The sequence below is a fragment of the Scyliorhinus torazame genome, chromosome 17, assembly GCF_047496885.1.
Source record: "Scyliorhinus torazame isolate Kashiwa2021f chromosome 17, sScyTor2.1, whole genome shotgun sequence".
In the NCBI taxonomy this organism is placed as follows: domain Eukaryota; kingdom Metazoa; phylum Chordata; class Chondrichthyes; order Carcharhiniformes; family Scyliorhinidae; genus Scyliorhinus; species Scyliorhinus torazame.
Genome location: NC_092723.1, coordinates 107,152,213 through 107,167,079, shown reverse-complemented (window position 1 = coordinate 107,167,079; position 14,867 = coordinate 107,152,213). Strand labels below are relative to the sequence as shown.

Sequence of the window (14,867 nt, the reverse complement as noted above, 5' to 3'; positions counted from 1 at the left end):
CCACCACCTCCACCTCCTCTCCTTCTGAGGGCATCATAACATTTAGAAGCCTTCGAACTATCACCCCGGGACACGGTCCTCTAGCCTTGTGGCCAGTATCTTAGTTTGGCATCCACATTCGGTTGAGAAATCGGCCTGTATGACCCGCATTGCTCCGGATTGTTCTCCCGTTTCAAGATCAATGAAATCGAGGCCTGCGACATTGTTGGGGGGAGGACTCCCTTTTCTCTTGCTTCGTTAAATATTCTCACCAGCAGTGGGCTCAATATCTCTGAAAACTTCTTATAGAATTCCACCGGGTAGCCGTCAGGCCCCGGGGCCTTGCCCGACTACATGACTACATGCCCTCCAGCCCCTTGATTATTTCCTCAATCACAATTGGGGCTCCCAGCCTCTCCACCAGGTCCTCCTCCACCCTCGGGAACCTCAACTGATCCCAAAATAGCCTCATCTCCTCCACCCCAGCCGGGGGTTCCGACTCATATAATTTACTATAGAAGTCCTTGAACACCTCGGTCACCCTCGCTGGGTCCAGGACAGTATTACCGTCCCAACTCTTTACTTTACCTATCTCCCTGGCCGCCTCTCTTTTCCTGAGCTGATGCGCCAACATTCTGCTTGCCTTTTCCCCGTACTCATAGATCGCCCCCTTACCTTCCTCAACTGTTCCACTGCTTTCCCTGTGGTCAACAGCCGAAACTCCACCTGTAACCTCCGCCGCTCCCTCAGTAGCCCTGCGTCCGGGGCCTCCGAGTATCTCCTGTCCACCTGGAGTATCTCCTCCACTAATCTATCCCTCTCAGCCCGTTCCACCTTTTCTCTGTGGGCCCGTATCGAGATTAATTCCCCTCTGACGACTGCCTTCAAAGCTTCCCAGACCGTCGCTGCAGAGACCTCCCCCGTATCATTTGTTTCTAGGTAGTTCTGGATGGATTTGTTAACCCGCCCACAGACTGCCTCATCCGTTAGCAACCCCACATCCAGTCTCCACAGAAGGTGCCCTCTCTCCACATTAACCCGTAGATCCACCCAGTGCGGGGCATGAGCCGACACTGCAATTGCTGAGTATTCAGTATCCACCCACCTTCGGTATTAGCGCCCTGCTCAGAACAAAAAAGTCGATGCGAGAGTATACCTTGTGGACATGTGAAAAAAAAGAAAGCTCCTTCGTCCTCGGCCGTGCAAACCTCCATGGGTCTACTCCCCCCACCTGTTCCATAAAACCCTTCAATTCCTTTGCCGTAGCCGGCCTCGTCCCTGTCCTGGATTTTGACCGGCCCAATTCCGGATCAATGACTGTGTTAGCCATGATCAGGTTATGTGACTCTAAGTCTGGGATCTCGCCTAATACCCGCCTCATAAATTCCACGTCGTCCCAGTTCGGAGCATATATGTTCACAAGTACCACTCGCACCGCCTGCAGCTTCCCACTCATCATTATGTACCTACTCCCCTTGTCTGACACGATTCTCCCAGCCCCGAATGCCACTCGTTTGCTGATCAAGATCGCTACCCACCCCCCCTGGTCTTTGAGTCCAGTCCTGAGTGGAACACTTGGCTAACCCACCCCTTCCTCAATCTCTTCTGGTCTGTAACCTTTAGTTCTGTCTCTTGTAGCATTGCCATGTCCGCCTTCAGTTCCCTCAAATGCGTGAACACGCGAGCCCTCTTGACCGGCCCATTCAGTCCTCTCACGTTCTATGTGATCAGCCTGGACGGGGGGGGGGAGGCGGGGGGGGGGGGGGGGGGGCTTCCAACCCAACCCCCCCCCCCCCCCCCCCCTGCCGACTAGCCATCACTCTTTTTAGGCCAGCCTCTAGCTCGCGCCCTCCACTTCCTCGAGTCCCCACTCGGGCTGTCGCCGTTCCCGACCTCCCATTTGTCCCCTTGTAGCAGTTCCACCTCTCTCTCTTTCCCTCCCCCCCCCCCCAGCAACAACATTAAAAACCCAATTCCCCAAGTCAAGCTCCAGCTTAACACCTGCCCAGCCCCCACTGCGCTTCCGCGAGTCAGCTGACCCATGCTGACTCAATAGCTCTCGTCCCTGGCACCAAGCAGCCTGTCTCCCTATTGTACTCTCCTCTCTTTCCCCCCCCCCCCCACATGAATACACATTTTAAAAGCATCACATTCCCCAGTAAACAAACAACAGGAAAAAAAGGTGAAGAAACAATCACTTTAAAAAAAAAAAAAAAAACGTCACCCAAAAAGCAGAACTAAATTCAAAGCCCCCCCGCTAACAAGGTCCCTACAAGTCAGATCAACCTTTAACCATCCACACAGCCCATTATTTCACATAGAGCTACTTCAATTTTTACAATCCAGCACCACAAATTGCTGCCACAGTACTTCTCCAATGTTTAAGTGTCTTTTAATTCACCTCCAGCTTCATTTCTTTAATAAAAGTTCATACTTCGTCTGGCGTTTCAAAGTAGAAGTCCCGTTCCTCATGTGTGACCCACAGGCGGGCTGGGTACTGCATCCCGAACTTCACCCCCTTCTTAAAGAGGGTTGGTATTGCCCGATTGAACCCAGCTCGCCTCTTGGCCAAATCCGTTCCCAGGTCCTGATAAATGCGCAACTCACAGTTCTCCCACTTGTTGCTCCGTTCTTTCTTGGCTCACTGCGAAACGTGTTCCTTGTCCATGAAATGGTGAAAACGTACCACCATGATCCTCGGCAGTTTGTTCACTCTGGGCTTCCTCGCGAGTTCTCTGTGCGCTCTGTCCAATTCCAGAGGCCAAGGGAACGTCCCAGCCCCCATCAACTTCTCCAACATATCCGTCACATAGGCCCTCGCATCCGATCCCTCACTGCCTTCAGGGAGGCCAACAATCCTGAGATTCTGCCTCCTGGCCCTATTCTCCAGGTCCTCCAACTTCTCCTGCATTCTTTTCTGGCGGTCATTCATCATCCCCACCTTGCTTTCCAGCACGGTTATATACTGCTCGTGCTCAGACAACTTTTGTTTGACCTCCTAGATCGCTCTCCCGTGGGAGTCATGATTCTGAACCACTTGATCAATCGAAGCCTTAATCGGGTCCAGCGTGTCCTCCTTCAGCTTGGTGAAGCAATCCTCGGAAAACTTCACCAGCTGCTCCGTCGACCACTATGCCGTCTACCCGCGGCCCTTGCCCTCCACCATGCTGTCCCGTGTTACCAGCTCTGCTTGCGTCTCCCTTATAGGACTTTGTCGTCTCACACGGCCACTTCTGGTCCAATTCTCCATACACCGGAGGGGGATTTCTCCTTACTGTCTTGCTCTTCACTGCTGTATCCCATAAAATTTGAAAAAAACGGGGGGGGAAAAGGTCCAAAAGTCCGTTACAGACTGGAGCTATCAAATGTGAAACCTACCCCTCCATGGCCGCCACCGGAAGTCTCATTTATGTACTAATATCAACCAACAAAGTGAATGTAATCATAGAATAGAATTTGTCAGTGCAGAAGGGATCCATTTGGCCCATCGGGTCTGCACCGACCCCCTGAAAGAGCACCCTAACTAAGCCCACTCCCTCACACTATCGCTGTAACCCCATCTAACCTGCACAACCCTGGACACTAAGGGGCGATCGCTGTCGCTGTAACCCCACCTAAGTTGCACATCTTTGGACTGTGGGAGGAAATCGGAGCACCCAGAAGAAATCCACGCAGATATGGGGAGAACGTGCAAACTCCACACAGTCACCCAAGCTCAGAATCTAACCCGGGTCTCTGCCGCTGTGAGGCAGCAGTGCTAATCATTGCACCACTGTGCTGTCGGTTTTGTTTTGGGCTGTCTTCAGTTGAAAGCAGACCCTACGATGTTTTATTGGCAACATGAAGGGAAACATTCGAGCGTCTTCATGATGCATGCAGATGACTTTTTGTGGGATGGTAGTAACAAATTTGAAAATACTGTTATTAACGGTCTTAAAACTATATCTCAATTTGTACTGTTTTGATGCATTTGTTTAGAGCCTTGGCGTGACCGCATCTGGAGTATTGTGGACAGTTTTGGTCAACTTATTGAAGGAAGGATATACTTTCCATAGAGGGAGTGCAACAGAGATTCACCAGACTAATCCCTGGGATGGCGGGATTGTTTTATGAGGAGAGATTGAGGAAACTGGGCCAGTATTCTGTAGAGTTTCAAAGGATGAGAGGTGATCACATTGAAACCTACTGGGTGTGACAGGGTGGATGCAGATTGGGTGTTTCCCCCTGGCTGGTGAGTCTAAAACCAGGGGACATAATCTCAGGATAAGGGACATGCCATTTAAGACTGAGATGAGAAGGAATTTGTTTCATTCAGAGGATGGTGAATCTTTAGCATTCTTTACCTCGGAGGGCTATGGAAACTCATTCATTGAGAATGTTCAAGATAGCAATTGATAGATTTCTGAGGACTAATCATATCAAAGGATATGGGGAAAGTGGTGTTGAGGTAGATGATCAGTCATGGTTTAATTGAATGGCGGAGAAGGCTGGACAGGCTAAACGGCCTACTCCTGTCCATATGTTCCTATGAAAGGTGAACTACAATCCTTTTCCTATTACCTTTCTAATCACCTTGCTGTATTGCCTGGGTCTCTCAATAGCAGTGGGATTCCTCGAATCTTCGTCAGGTAGCTCCGCCTTTAAAGAGATGAGTAATTTTGTCAGATTATCTTTTTACATGTTTATTTTTTAATATTCCAAATCATGAAAATATATTTGGAGAAATTGTTTAACTTAACAGACTTCATCGTAATGGAATTTCTTGTTTTTTCAGTGCGGGAATTGCTGTTGGTTTCTACGGTAATGGCGAAACCAGTGATGGAATTTTCAGACTTGCCTACTCGATGAGACATGCGAACCGCACTATTACAGGAGTCGAGTACCTGGTAAGTACCAACTTCCAGGAAGTGCAGTTTTCCCACAGTTAGGAGTCTATGAAAATGATGGATTGGATTCTTAAGAAAAAAACATTTTCACCATCTGTGCAGTCACTTAGTAAAATGCGCTCATCTTGTATTTATTGTGGTATTCAAAGCTCTAACTACTTGCAAACCAAACTGTCACACCTTGTAGTGAGCTTGAATTATATCAGTTCTTTAAAGCAGCTGAAAATATTAATATTGTTTGATGAATGCCTGTTGTGTCTGGCGTCATCTGCTTAACAATAGCTAAATAGGACTTCTAATGGGATCGATCTTAATTCTCCTCCAATTGATTGGATTGCAAGCTAAAGAGATTTACAAATTGACTGTTTCCTGCTCCTCTTGGTAATAGAAATGGCACAGGAGGCAAATGAATTACAAAGCCAACTTCATGCAACAATGTCTTATCCATGCATGATCTAGGAATGCAGCATATGGAAGATACTTTAGGAAAATACTGCAATGGTGTTGAAAGTGCAAACTGTATCGAGCAGCACGGCGCAGTGGTTAGCACTGCTGCCTCATGGCGCCAAGGTCCCAGGTTCGATCCCAGCTCTGCGTCACTGTCCGTGAAGAGTTTGCACATTCTCCTCGTGGCTGCGTGGGTTTTGCCCCACAACCCAAAGATGTGCAGGCTAGGTGGATCGGCCACGCTAAATTGCCCCTTAATTGGAAAAAATGTATTGGGTACTCTAAATTTAAAAAAAGAAAGAAAGTGCAAACTGGTGTCGCTGATCACAAAGCGTTGTTTGACATCCAATTTTGAATGGGCCATATTTTAAATAATGTCCAGTTTCGCATAGTTTAATCATTCCGTCAGGTTAAATTAAATCATTAATGTTCTTTTAATATTTTTCTATGGTGAATCAGCCTCCATGTGTTTTTGTCAACTTGGCTTTGTCCAAATACATGCAAAATGTTCCTTTAGAATGGATTTCCGACTGTCATTTTTAAAAATGAAAATGCCCTATCTCCTTTTCCTCCCCAAAGATAACTCTGTCCCCGATCTGTGTACATCTCCTGTGTGACTCCATTTAAATCTCTCTGTTTAAGCTTCTGCTGCTCTCAAAACATATATCCCAAACCAAAATTATGAAAAAAACATTCTATCCCCATCACTATCACTACTGTCTTAGCTGGCCTCCCATCTCCATAAATTTGTTATTCATATTGTCTCATGCCATACTAATTTCCATTCCCCTATTTCCTAAGTACTTGTGTCCCACAAACTCCACTTCCTTCAGGGTCCTCCCTAAAATGCACCTATTTCACTAACACGCGTGGGGGAAACCTGAAAATTCTAGGAACACGGGTTCTGATAAACGCGATGACAGAAGTTAATTTCTTTAAAATTTGTTTCCCAACAGGCACTTAACAGCATACTGTTGCTTTTAAAAAAAAAATAAAATCAATCTGCTGAATTTAGATACTTGTTTGCGGGGGGTTGGGGAAGTAGGATGGTGATGGTGGATGATGGGAGAGATGGCAACGACGAGGAAAGGCAGGAAGTAGTAAACAAATAGCGCATGTGAATTTTGTTCATTTTCAAAAACTTGCAGGGTGTCACCATATTTCCAAAATAATCATATACGAGAGAAAAAAGGTGTTCATACTATCTATAAACAGACTCATTTACAGAAATGTACTGATGGAAATGTTTTTTAAGGGAACGCTGTATTATTTCAGTTTCTGTTGTGGTGAATGAGTTCTGCATAGTATACCTGAAACATGATCATGTGAAGAATTTAAGTAAGGTTTCCTTATCTCATCCGTTTGTCACATCCACCCCTGGCAATCCATTTACATAACGCGATGTTAGGAACAGTGAACAAAATTTTGGTGAAAGGAGTCGATTTTAGGGAGGGCCCTTTGGAGAAGGAGATAGACAGGCAGAAGCACTTTGGAAGGAAATGGGTGAATGGGATGGGGTACAGGGACCACAAATTTATGGAGATGGGAGACCATCTAGCACAGTAGCGCTGCTGTCATGATAGAGAATTTTGTCCAGGATTTTGGTTAGGAGTGTAAATTTTGACAGTGACAGGATCTTAATTTAGAGATTCAAATGGAATCACAGGGGAGGTGTACTCTGATCCGGGAGAAAAGGTCTGAAGAGGAAAAGGATATGGAGCAATTACTTGTGGTGTTGGAATGGTTATTATGTGGAGTTTTGTCATTTAGATTATCGAATCATAGAATTTACAGTGCAGAAGAGAAGGTGGCCATTCAGCCCATCGAGTCTGCACCGGCCCTTGGAAAGAGCACCCCACCCAAGCCCACATCTCCACCCTATCCCCGTAACCCCACCTAAGCTTTTTGGACACTCAGGGCAATTTAGCATGGCTAATCCACCTAACATGCACATCTTTGGACTGTGGGAGGAAACCGGAGCACCTGGAGGAAACCCACGCAAACACGGGGAGAACGTGCAGACTCCGCACAGACAGAGACCCAAGCCAGGAATCGAACCTGGGGCCCTGGAACTGTGAAGCAACTGTGCTAACCAATGTGCTACCATGCTGCCCACTAATCCGATGACAAAAACTAAAAAGTGGTGATTATTTGCGGCAACTTGTAATTTCTAATGCTTGCTATACTCTTAAATTGCCTTGTAATGGTCTCAGTTGGATTGCTTAATCATAAGTGTACTGAAAGGATTGTTAACATTGTGGATATTTTTATACTGATGAAGCATCTGGCTGGATATGAAGTGGGGGTTTGATGTACTTGGTTGAAGTGGGTTCCTGTGTTGCTGTGGATTTTCTATCCAGAGCAGTTGAGAACATGGACAGTGGTAGAACTGGATTGTTGAACTTTGTTCAACCACCTTTGGAACACAAATCATTTGTGCAGATCTTGTGGCTGGTGAGAACTAATGATGTAGATTATGTACTGATCAATCAACTGGCACTTCTTCACTCTATGCATTTGCATTTCAGCTTCTGTGTTGTTTGATAGCAGTGATTTGTCCATGAGAAAAATATAATTCCGTAAAGCTGCCAAGATTGTTTACAGGACAATAATTCCGAATTATGTGCTTGGTTTCTGGTTAAGTGAGTACAGCACAAGTTAGAATATATAACAGTACATGGTTGATTCAATAGTATATTTTATTTGAAGTTGGAATGCCAAACATGAAACTACACCTAATGAAGTTGACAAATTCCAAATTTTGAATCATAAAATTGGAGTAAAACTTAATTTGTGCTAGCCCTTCAGTTTGTTATTGTCTGCCACAGGGACATTGCTGAACATTGCACTCATGAGTTTTGATGAGAAGTCAGTTTGCAAAATGAGTTGGTTGTATTTGAGGCTGGTTACAAGTTCCTTTAATTGTGACACTGCATACTAAAGTACAAGAACAGCACTTGTAAATGACCTTTCAAAGCTGTTGATTGCTGCGTTTTTGCTCTGCCTGTACACAATTGTAGGATAAATGCATTTAGTATTGCACAAAAATGGATTTCCCCCCAAAAAGGTTATACAGCTTCTCTGCATGTTTTATCATCAACATTAAAGCCAAGGTTAATGTAGCATTACATTGTCATGTGTACATTTCATATTATTAAATATCACTCCAGCATTTGAAGTTCGTCATTGTTCTAATATAATCAAATTTAAAGGAACATAATTCTAGTAGTTACTGATATCGACAATATTTGCCAGTTCCAGAAACATTTATCTTAACTTCATTTATCATCTTGAGACATCGAAATTCAAAGTTACTAAATTTATTTTTCAGTTTATTCATGAGTACAAGATCCAGAAAAGGCCATAAATAGGGTAAATCTCTTTATCGGCTAGGCAGCGAGCCATCTGATTCTGGAGTACAATCCAAACAACTGTTTTTGAGGCTTGGTTAAGGTGCCTCTCTCAATTCTCAAAAATGCCGATTGAGGGACCAAATTTTTCAAGAATTAAGGTGAAAACTCCACAAATTTCCCACATGTTCTTTCATAAATTCATTGATGTCTGTTAGCAATTTGGATCTGCCAGGGACACCTACTGTGATTCGGTCACTCTGTTAAATGACCTGAACACAAACTTTTATGGGTACTGATTGTAGCTGCCTTATATGCTGCCTATGCAGCAGCATAGTCCAGGCGTGCAACAATACCACCCATTCTCTTTTAAGTGTGTATTTCTTCAGGCTTTCTGAATTACTACTAGGTGAGATAAAGATGGGTAAGAATCATTGAGCGATTTTATTTCACACTTACGGCACGGTGGCACAGTGGTTAGCACTGCTACCTCACAGCTCCAGGGTCCCGGGTTCAATTCTGGCCTCGGGTGACTGTGTAGAGTTTGAACTTTCTCCCCGTGTCTGCGTGGGTTTCCTCCGGATGCTCCGGTTTCCTCCCACAGTCCAAAGATGGGCAGGTTAGGTGGATTGGCCATGTTGAATTGCCCTTAGTGTCCAAAAGATTAGAGGGGGTTACTGGGTTAGGGTGGAGGCGTGGACTTAGATAGGGTGCTCTTTCCAAGGGCCAGTGTAGAATCGATAGGCCGAATGGCCGACTTCTGTACTGTAAATTCTATGGTTAAGGTGAACATATTTTGTGTTTTGTATATTTATGTCAATATGGCAATATAAAAATGAGCAAATAATGAGTTGTCATGCTTACCAAAGCTGAATTTCTAACTCCTCCCATCTGTTCCATCCTCTCTCTGCCAATCGTGTGTCATTTTTGCAATTGACTCTAACAAAAGAATAAGGAGCAGGAGTAGACCACTTGGCCCCTCAAGCCTGTTCCACAATTCAATATTATCCTGGCTGATCTGGTTGCAACCTCGACCCCACACTCCTGCCAACCCCTGATAACCTTTCACTCCCTCGCTAATCAAGAATCTACCTAGTTTTGTCTTAAAAATATTCACTGGCAAAAAGTATCCCTCAAAAGGCACTGGAGTTCCAAAGACACTCAATCCTCTGAGAGAAATTCGCCCCTTTATCTTAAATGTGCGACCCCTTATTTTTAAACAGTGAGACCTAGTACTAGATTCTCCCACGAGAGGAAACACCCCATCACATCCACCCTGTCAAAGCCCCTCAGGACCATAGAGGCAATTTTACTCTTCTAAACTCCAGTAAAATTATATCCAAACCAACTTCTCACAAAAAAGGAACTCATCAGCATAGCTTAGCAATGGCCCTGTGGTGTGGACAAACTAGCAATGAGTGTACATCATCACAGGAATGTTGTGGGCGGCACGGTGGCAACGTGGTTAGCACTGCTGCCTCACGGTGCTGAGGACCCGGGTTCGATCCTGGCCCAGGCCATTGTCCGTGTGGAGTTTGCGTGGGTCTCACCCCCACAACCCAAAGATGTGCAGGGCAAGTGAATTGGCCATGCTAAAATCCCCCTTCATTGGGGAAAAAAAAGAATTGGGATCAACAGGAATGTTAAAATATCTTTCATTATCTCCACACAAGGTGAGGTTCTCATATAAAACCTAATTTACATCTGCCACTGTTGCTGTCTCAATAATTAATATGGCTAATGGAATGTTGATCTTTATTTCAAGGAGCCTGGAAATCTGGAACGCTCATCCCCAACAGGTTGCTGATGCTACATCATATGAAAATTTCAAAGTAGAGATTTTTGTTAGGCAAGGGTATTAAGAGTGACGGAACCTAGTGGATGTTGCAGGTCCAGTGTGATCTAATTGAATGTTGGAACATGCTCGAGAGGCTGAATGGTCTACTTCAGTTCCTCACCCCTTGGGTGCTATGTTTGGTTTGATAATGGTTTCCTTTTACATTATGCCATGGGCTCCTTTAATCCCAAATGGTGACAAGGTCTCTTACTGCAGTATGCCTTTTAAGGGGATTTGATTTTTTACCTTTGAGCTGCTGACATTTCAGTCCACTAGAAAGCGGCAACTCTCTTGTCAAATTGGATCCAACACAGTGGTTGTACTTGAGGTATCTTTGTGTCTGCCTCAATTTTCTCCCATGTTCTCACAAACGTCCTCTTTAAAAATATTGTTAAAGAAAATTGTTTGGCATATTTTGTAAATATGAATGTTAATATTTTATTAGCTTTGCCAAATTGATAGGTTTTGTGAAATGTTTTAGAATAAAAATATATCCTCCACCTCTTGAGTATGCTAAGCATAGCATATCAAATTGCAATCGAACATCAACAGACCAGAGCATACTGAATTATTTAACGTGTAGCCAGTTTGATTTTTAATTTTAAACAAAAAGCGGGTCACACCTACTGCAAATTTAGCTACTCGCTCAAAGGGAAGGTACAGCTCTTGCTGTTCTATAGGCTTGAGAGAAAACCAACGTTCAAAAGTTTTTGGTTAGTTTCTAAACTTGGGTTTTGCTTACTTGCAGGTTTCTGAGAGTACTCGAGACCTGAATCGGACCGTAGATGGGAGCATTCGTACTTTGGAGGATTTGTTCACAAAGGAACCACGCTACCTAGAGAGAGTGCAGAAGTCGAAACGTCTTTTTGGAGAACTGGCTAGACAGCTAACTACAATTCCATTTTGGGAGAAGAATGACATATCTTTAGAAGAGCTAGCTGTCTTTGTTGAATTGTATGACTATTACAGGTATGTATCTGTTGAGTATGATTCCCTGGCCACTTTTGTGCTCAAGGTGAAAAGTGTTGGGGAATTGAAACATGTCCCATTTCATTTAACAATGGGTATTTCTAGCTCCAGATGTCGGGTGAATGGGTGCAAATTAAAGGTCTTTAACATCAAAAGGATTTCCAACTACATCAGTGTGGCATAAGTTTCCCATTTTTCACGTACCAGGCCACAAGCTTCATTTTATGTTTGCTTTCAGACTGGAATGTCTATCTCTCACTTGTGTTTGGAGAATTTTTTAACACTTTTTTTTGTCAATAGTTTTAATTTAGGCAAATCAATTCCTTATCAGTCTGATTACAGTACTGGAGGTGAGTTTGTAGGACTCAAAGATTTGAGAAGTGTCAAATTCTTTGCAAAGAGCGTAGTATTTTGACAGTTAAACTTTAATAAAACCTTTCATTACAAAAGACTCTTGTGTCCTTTGGTTGCTTGTTTATTGATCAGCAAAAAGATTAATTGAACAATTATTAACCTATTTTAACAAATCTTTAAATGCAATATCTCCAAAATGTAATTACTCTTTTGTTTACATTACTAATTTAATTTGTATTTTGTAAGTGCCGTCTTCAGGCCACACAGTGATAGAGGGCAAGGAGATAATTGGGTCAGAACTGCAGGAGGTTGGACAATGCTGGAGGGAAAAGTAAAGTGGAATTAGAGTGTTAGGGGACAGGAAGGTAGATAATGGGGTTAGAGAGAAGAGGAATATGGAGCAAAGAATGAGACCAGGGTGTGATGCAAGTTCATGATTAAATATTTGGGTGAGAGGAGGAGAGAAATTATCCCTCTGGAGAGGAGGAGAGAAATTATAAGCGACAGGGCAAAGGGGGGGGGGAAGAAATAAGTGAATTGTTTTGCAGTGGTGTATTGCTCCTTGAACACTGCTGAGTCTGTACTTCCTTTTGAAAGTTTCAGCATTACTATTCCTGACAGTTTTAGATCTGTGTCAAAGTGCACATCTATTTCAAATTGTTATATGCTCACTTTTGTTTTCTTTCAGACTTGTTCTTTTTCTCTCCACTGCTTCCAATCTTTTCTTTTTAAATTCCCCCATTATTCTCATGGACCCTTGCCCAGCTGGGAGAAAAAGCCATTTAGCAATGGTTTTCTCCATAACTATTGTCAGTGCAGCTCTGCTACGAGCTGGCAGTAGCATGATTTCAAACTGGACAAGGAATATGGTGCCAATTCTTTTGTTTTTGTACAATTCCTGTCATCTGACAGGACTCTTGCTTCTTATTGCAAAGGCTGCCTGCATATATCTGAGATTCTGCATGAGCAGAGTGTTTACTCTGCTGCTGAACTATTAGTGCTTCTGCCTGTAAACCCAGTCCTCTGTGAAAATAAAGTTTTTTTTAAACTAAGGGTGTTACATTGTTTTTTAACTTCAGGGTGTTTGAAGTGTTCATGCCAGCAATTGTCCACCAGTTCTTTAAATGTTTAATGTCACTTCAGGAACTGCAAGCACGTGATTTCTATAACATTACAATGTTGTCTTTATCAAATCTGCTGGTGATTATTTATATTCGCTCTGAAATGAGCATGTGGTGAATTGGTGGTGGACCCAGCCATTCGCCTCTGAACAGTCCTTTTTTTTGACCGTGGTTTGCCAGCTCGGGATTCGTGGGGGATTGTGGTTGGGCACAGTTCTCCTCTTCCTGACCTACAATAGCTTCAAATAGAAGGGTATTTCTTCAATATGGAGCCAGGTCGCCCATCCCACCTGGTTCTGTTGCTGACCAATGGCTTGCATGGGACTCCCCTTGGCTTGGCATTAATATTGCTTTTATATTGCTTTAGTTTTGATTTTGTCATCAGTGCAGTCGTGGATGCATTCTTAAAAGGTGCTTCCCACTTTGACTGCATGTTGCAGTCTGTCTTGCGATGGTTAAAATTAGTCAGTGTTATTGGTGGGTTGCCCTTGCCTATCTGTCCCTTTTAGGTCATCTCTCCTACTTCATGATCTGGAACATTTTTCTTCTCATTTCCTCTCTATTCTTATGAATTCCATCTTAGTAAACAGAACCATAAATTTAATTTATTCCAAATTGTTTAACTTGCCTATGTTTAATAATAATAACCTTTATTATCACAAGTAGGCTTACATTAACACTGCAATGAAGTTACTGTGAAAAGCCCCTAGTCGCCACATTCCGGCGCCTGTTCGGGGACAGAGAGGGAGAATTCAGAATGTCCAAATTTCCTAATAGCACATCTTTCGGGACTTTGGGAGGAAACTGGAGCACCCAGAAGAAACCTAAGCAGACATGGGGGGCTGGATTCTCTGCCGGCAGGATGCTCCGTTTTGCCGGCAGCAAGGGGGTTTCCCAACGGCGTGGGGCTGCTCCACAATGGGAAACCCATTCACCAGCCGGCGTAACAGAGCATCCCGCCGGCGGGGTGAAACAGAAATGTGGCGCGGCACGGCGGGGCGGAGAATCTAGCCCAGGGAGAACGTTTGCACAGTTTGCTGTCAACTTGTTTCCTGTTATAATGTTGATTATACCTTCTTAAAAAACTTTCCAGTTTAACTTAAAGGATTTTAATCTTTTGCTAACCATGGCAATGAACATCTTGACATAAAATTCTCTACTCCTTTAAAAGCTTCCAATCCTAAAATGTGTTCCTTTGTAAATTAGTCTGAAACCACTACTTTTTCGCTCAAAGAATTAACCAGTTTCTCTCTGAACCGTCTATGATTCTCTTCCTCTACCTCATCTCTGTTATTTTTTTTTAAATTTAGAGTACCCAATTCATTTTTTCCAATTAAGGGGCAATTTAGCATGGCCAATCCACCTACCCTGCACATCTTTGGGTTGTGGGGTGAAACCCACGCAAACACAGGGAGAATTGTCAAACTCCACACGGACAGTGACCCAGGGCCAGGATCGAACTTGGGACCTTGGCGCCTTGCGGCTGCAGTGCTAACCACTGCGCCACCGTGCTGCCCCACATCTCTGTAATTTGATTACTGGTAATGGGCACTGAGAATTCGATCACTTCACTTGCTCTTTCTTAATACCATTCAAAAAGATTTTCTCTCCGTGCAATACCTTAAGATTTTGGATTGGATTTGGCTTTTGTTTATTGTCACGTGTACCAAGGTACAGTGAAAAGTATTTTTCTGCGAGCAGGTCATCAAGTACATGAAAAGAAAAGCAAATACATAATAGGGCAACACATGGTCCACAATGTAACTACGCAGACACCGGCATCGGGTGAAGCATACAGGGGTGTAGTGTTAATGAGGTCAGTCCATAAGAGGGTCGTTTAGGAGTCTGGTAACAGCGGGGAAGAAGCTGTTTTTGAGTCTGTTCGTGCGTGTTCTCAGACGTTTGTATCTTCTGCCCGATGGAA

At 43.8% G+C, this 14,867-nt stretch overlaps 1 protein-coding gene across 7 annotated transcripts in view; it reads left to right on the top strand.

Moving 5' to 3' along the window:
- LOC140394047 (protein tweety homolog 3-like) overlaps window positions 1–14,867 on the top strand; it is a 309,376-nt gene that overhangs the window by 151,292 nt on the left and 143,217 nt on the right. For all 7 annotated transcript variants that reach the window (XM_072480836.1, XM_072480842.1, XM_072480839.1 and 4 more), the window contains exons 3-4: window positions 4,754–4,865; window positions 11,248–11,468. In XM_072480836.1, coding sequence (XP_072336937.1) covers window positions 4,754–4,865; window positions 11,248–11,468 — 333 coding nt within the window. The remainder of the gene's footprint in view (window positions 1–4,753; window positions 4,866–11,247; window positions 11,469–14,867) is intronic.